The sequence below is a fragment of the Anser brachyrhynchus genome, assembly GCF_964034855.1.
Source record: "Anser brachyrhynchus genome assembly, chromosome: 7".
NCBI lineage: Eukaryota > Metazoa > Chordata > Aves > Anseriformes > Anatidae > Anser > Anser brachyrhynchus.
This window is the reverse complement of record NC_137701.1, coordinates 32,378,318-32,383,731: the sequence shown is the minus strand read 5'-3', so window position 1 is coordinate 32,383,731 and position 5,414 is coordinate 32,378,318. Positions and strand designations below refer to the sequence as shown.

Here is a 5,414-nt window from a genome sequence, read left to right as displayed (position 1 = left end):
GAGCGGAACGGCCGCCCGGCTTCCAGGCGTTTTCCCGCAGGGGCTGGCGATATATTGCCGCGTATATCACACCGCGGGGGGGTGGGGAGGGGGGAGGATTTCTTGGTGAAAAGGGAGACGCGGGAGGCGAGGCGCGACCGAAATAACCAAAGAGATTTTAAAAAATAAAAATAAAAAAGGTAGGAAAAAAAAGGGGGGGGGGGAATATCGAAGGTCTCGGAAGGGTTTAAAAAAGGGGACGACCGGTTTAAAAATTGCTGCACTGATCCATCGAAAACAAAAACTAATTACGCCACCGAAATGGCACCATATACGCAGCGTACTGTGTATGTACATATATATTTATTTTATCTGTATATATATATATATATACACACAAACATCCGTACACTAAAATAAAGAATTACAGCCAGCCTGGATCCTGAACACAGTCTACACTTTATTTCAGACTACAGATTTCTGAACATAATAAAATCTTTGGCTTGTAGCGGCGGGTTCAGTCTCGCAGTCTGTGGATCAGATTTTTATTTTGTTTTTTCCTCGGGAAAAAAAATAAAAAGAGAGACAGAAATTCACACACACACAAAAAAAATAAGATCGAACGAAAGATCAGGAAAGTCGGACATTTACTGTAAAGCAAGAGCAACGGACATCGGAAAAGAAAAAAGGAAAGCAAACAAAACGAACAAACGAACAAAAGAGAGGAAGAGAGAGAGAGAAGGGGAGAGAGAAACTGTCCAGCAAATAGAGATCGCTACACATATTTCTTACCTGAAATTAAATATATACAAGGTCATATGCTGTTTGGCTATATAGAGATAATTTTTTTGTAAGCGTTCATATTTTTTTTTCTTAAGTGGAGTCCTTATACTATGGATAGACAATAGATCTGCTTTTAAATAGCACCTGTCCGTGGCTAGGGCTGTCCTCACTCGCTCTCCTCTTTGTCCTGCACGGTGGTGGTGGAGTGGTTGTAGAGTCCCTGGGCCATGAGGTGCAGCGCCAGCCCGTTCTTGATGCCCGTCGCCTTCTTGATCTTGGCGCGCTTGTTCTGGAACCAGATCTTGATCTGGGACTCGTTGAGGCTCAGCTCCTGGGCCAGGCTCTGCCGCCGCTGCTCCGTGATGTACCGGTTGGCCTGGAACTCCGCCTTCAGCCGCTGCAGCTGCTCGGCCGTGAACGCCGTCCGCGGCCGCTTGTCCTCCTTCTCCGTCTTCTTCTTCTTCAGCTTCCTGGTGCGGGGGCCTGCGGGCAGGGCACACACACGCCGCTGGGCAGGGCCCCGCCGCCGCCCGCCGCCCGCCGCCCCCGCCCCGCCGCCCGACGGAAAATGGCCGACGGGGGGGAACCGCGCCGGCACCCCCGGCCCGGCCCCGCCGCCCCGGCCCCGCCAAGGGGAAGAAAGGGAGAGGAGGAGCGGGGAGGCCCGGGGAAACGCGCCCGTCTCCTGCAACGGGCAGGGGGCGAGGGGGGGAGAGCCGCCTGCTAGCCCCCCGCCCCGGGCCCGTCGGGGCGCCGCTCTGCCCGCCCCGACGGGGGGGCTCCGGGGCTCCGGGGGGCGGCCGCCGTCCCGGGGCCGGGGTCCCCGCGGCCAGCCCCGGCAGCAGCCGGGGGTCGCCCGGGGCTCCGGTGTTTGGCCGGCCCCGGCGGGCCCCGCACGCCGCCAGCTCGCCGGCCCTGCCCGCCGCGACCCCCGGACACCCAAACCCTAAGGGGGTTCCTTCGCAGCCCCATCCCGCGGGCCGCGCTGGGGCCGGGAGCCGTGCCGTGCCGAGCCGTGCCGTGCCAGCATCCCGGCCCCGAGCACCGGCAGTCCCGGGAGCGGAGAGGGAAGGCGGCCCTGGAGGATGGGGGCTGCGAAAATCCCCTGACAGCTGCCGGGCCCGCAGCCCCCAGCCGGCTGCAGCAGCCGGAGCCCGGCGAGGCCTCCGAGTAGGCCGAAAGCTCTTGTCCCGGTTCAGCCCGGCTTTGCCCCGGCTCGGCGGGGAGCGGGCCGGGGCCCGGCAGCTCTGGGGAGGGGGGAACGAGGCCGGCACCTTGCAGCGGGGGTCGCAGTCCCCGGCCCCTTCAGCCCGCTCGTCCCCGGGGCCGGGAGAAGCCCCGCGGCGGCCGGGGCCGGCTTCCGAGCACAACAAAGAGCGCGGCCGGGCCGAGCCGAGCCGGGCCGGGCCGAGCAGCCGGGGGATGAGCTGGGGGCTTAAGGGACGACGTGCAAAAATACCCCTCTGCCCGAAGAAAGGGGAGGGAAGGAAATAAAGGCGCAATGCGAGATGCCTGGCGCCCGGCGGGCCTGGGAAGCGGTAATAACGCAGCAGCCGTGGCCGGGCCGGCCGGCGGCGAGGGCAGCCTGACAGCTCTATCACTCCATCAATCAGCGGAGTCAATCAAAAGGGCTTTTCCGAGCTGCGAGTCGCTGGACGTGTCAATAACGGGGGATGGAGGTGGCTCGGCCGGGAGCGGAGCGCTGCCCGCCGGCCCCGGGAGCACCGCGCCGGGCACCGCCGCTTTTCCCGGGTCCCCCGGCCCCGCATTGCCCGGGCCTGGGAAGAGGAACCGGCCCCGGTCCCGGTCCTGGACCCGGTCCCGGTCCCGGACCCGGTCCCGGTCCCGGTCCCAATCCCTGTCCTGGTCGGTCCCAATCCCGGTCCCGGTCCCGGTCCCGACCCGCGCTGGAGGGTCCCGGGCTGCTGGCCTGGGGTGTGACTGGGGGGCACCCCCTCTCCTCTCCCCTCGCTTTAAAAAATAAAACTAAAAAAACCTGACAGTGGAAAACAGTGACCAGCGGGGACAAAACGAGGGGCTGCGGGGTCGCGCCAAGGGGACGGGGCTCGCAGGGGGTGCCCGGCCGGGAGCCCCCTCCCCGGGCCGAGCCTCGGCCCCTCCCGGCAGCGGGCAGGGAGCAGCGGCCCCCGCGGCCTATGGAGGCCGAAGGCCCCGAGAAGCAGCCCCTCGGCGACCTGCCCGAAGCCCCTTTTCCTCTCCCCCCCCCCCCCCATAACCCCCCCCCCTGCACCTCCAGCAGCCGCTCAACATGTGGCTCTGCCAGCCCCCCCCCCCCCCCGCCACCCAGCCGCCCCTCCGCGGCCACCGGCACCGGGGAAATAAAACCGGGGTGTGTTTGGGTGGGGGGGGGGGGAGAACAAAACAAGCGAGAAGCCAAATCCGCTGCCTTTTTTTTTTTTTTTTTTCCCCTTTTCCCCGCAGCGCTCCCGGCCCAGCGCCGCCGCGGTGCGGCCCCCCCCCGGGCTGCAGCGGGAGGGGGGGGGCGGGGGGGGGGCGGCCGGGGGCACGGGCGGGGGCTCGCAGCCCCTCTCCGCATCTGAATGCGGCCGAATCGGGGCCCGGCGTCGCATTCAAATTCGGCGACTCGGAATAGGAAGGCGGAGGGGGTTTTGGGGAGGGGGGAGAAGGGGGGGGGGGGGGGGACGGGGACGCGTTTCCTCTCGCCCCGGGTGACCCAGGACCCCCCCCCCCCCCCCCCCCCCGCGCCGCCCCACGCGAGGTCCTCAGCAGGCTGGAAGCCAAAGCAAAGGGGAGGAGGGGGGGGGGGGGGGGGACAGGGGAAGGAGAAGGGGGGGGAGCGACCTTGTCACGATTTTAACAGCTCCCAGATGCTCCGCGCTTCCTTACCCGAGGACGGTCTGTCTGAATACCTAGTGCAGTAGACCCAGGCAGGCCACACCAGCGGCTGTTGCGAGTCGGGCTTTATAACAGGTCCTCCATTATTAGAGCCCATGAGGAGGATGGCGGGGCTGCCGTGCTCCCCGTACTTGGCCGGGTGAGTGTCGCCCCCTTCGCCGGGGGGCTTGGCCGCCCCCGACGCCGCCACCCCCGCCGCGCCGGGGCTGGCTTTGGAGGCGGCGGCGGCGGCGGGCGGCGCGGCCGGGGAGCCGTCGGGCCCGCAGTTCGAGTCCGGGCACAGGAGGGCCGGCGGGTTGGGCGGCCGGGCCAGCAGCGGGTTGATGTTTTCTCTACCTGAGCTCTGCCCTCGGTCTCCATCCCGCTCCCGGCTGCTGCTGCTGCTGCTTCCTCCTCCTCCTCCTCCTCCTCCGCCGCCGCCGCCGCCGCCGCAGCCGCCGGTCGGAGCGGGAGGCTCCTTCTTGCAGCCGAAGTCCGGCCTCAGGATGTTGTCGATGAAAAAGTTGGTGGTGCGCTGAGGGGGCGGCGGGGGAGGCGGCGGGGGGCGGCGGCGGGGAAGGGGCAAGGGGCAGGGGGCGGCGGGGGAGGCGGGCGCGGGGCTGGGGGACACGGGCAAGCTCTCGCCATCGCTGCCGCTGCCGCTGCTCGCCGGGCCGGGCGGCGCCGATTCTCGGTGGCCGTGCCCCTCCGGCGGCTCTTCCATCCTCAGCCCCCGCCACGGAGCTCGCCGCCTTTTTGCCCCCCCCACCCTCCCCCCCACCCACCCGCTTTACGCCCACCCCACTTCGCGGGTGGGTGGTGGGGTGGGGAAAAAAATTTTTTAAATTTCAAAAAAAAAAAAAAAAGAAGGCAAAAATAAAAAAAAAATAAAAGAGAGAAAAAAAAAAAGAATAAAATCCACTTGTTGGGCTGGAGCTGAGATTTTTTTTTTTTTCTCCCCCTCGCACGGATGGATCCAAAACCGGGAGAGCCACTCGAGGGCTTCTTCCCCCGTTTCTCCCGATCAGCTTATATTTCCATCACCAAAAAAAAAAAAAAAAAAAAAAAAAAAGCACCAAAACCGCGTGCAGCCACACAGCGGCCCCCCAAAAACCCGCCCCCCGAAAAAAAAAAAAATTAATAAATAAAATAAAAAAGGACTCAAAATCTGCCCATCTCCCCGCGGCGGCTCCGCGCTGCCCCGGTGTCCGCCGCGCTCTGCCCGAGCCCTTCCCCGCCAGCGTGCTCGGGCTCCGGGAGGAGGGGGGGGGGGGGGGGGGGGCCGGTTTTTCTTTTTTTTTTTTTCCCCCCTTAATTTTTTTTTTTTTTTTTGGCCCCAAAATAAAAAGGCAAATCTCTGACAGCTCCGGTCTTTGCAAGAAACTCTCCCTAAAAAATCCCTCGGCCCCACTTTTTGGGCTCGCACCGGAAGCACGTGAGGCGGCCCCGCACGTGGGGGCGGCCAATGGCGCTCCGCCGCCAACGCCGCCCCCCCCCCCCCCCCGCCCCGGAGCCGCGCCGCGACGGGGCGGGGGCGCCCGGGCTCCACGCGTATTTAGGGACACCCCCCCCACCCCGTTAACCCCCCCCCCCACAACTTCAACCCCTCTGGGATGAGCGCCTCTTCTGCCCCTTCGCTCGCACACCCCATAATAACAACACCCCCCCACCACCACCACCCCAAAAATAATCCGCGGCGCTCATCCTCCTCCTGTTCATTTTTATTTTTATTTCTCGCTTAGGGGAGGTGGGGGCAGCCCGGAGTGGAAACTTTTTTTTTTTCTTTCTTTTTTTTT

At 64.1% G+C, this 5,414-nt stretch overlaps 1 protein-coding gene across 1 annotated transcript; it reads right to left on the bottom strand.

Annotated features, from left to right (window-relative positions):
• Positions 1-422: 422 nt before the first annotated feature.
• On the bottom strand, positions 423-5,146 carry EN1 (engrailed homeobox 1). The gene is made up of 2 exons (XM_080599174.1): positions 3,631-5,146; positions 423-1,245 (listed from the first exon to the last, which is right to left on the bottom strand). Exons 1-2 carry the CDS (start codon positions 4,340-4,342, stop codon positions 929-931), a joined length of 1,029 nt encoding a protein of 342 aa, XP_080455300.1. The 5' UTR covers positions 4,343-5,146; the 3' UTR covers positions 423-928.
• Between the last annotated feature and the right edge of the window lie 268 nt (positions 5,147-5,414).

Excerpts from the sequence above, each read along its gene's own strand:
- EN1 (XM_080599174.1), bottom strand. The coding sequence starts at position 4,342 with ATGGAAGAGCCGCCGGAGGGGCACGGCCACCGAGAATCGGCGCCGCCC. Across the intron at positions 1,246-3,630 it reads TTCAGACAGACCGTCCTCGG|GCCCCCGCACCAGGAAGCTG; the intron begins GTAAGGAAGCGC and ends CCCTGCCCGCAG.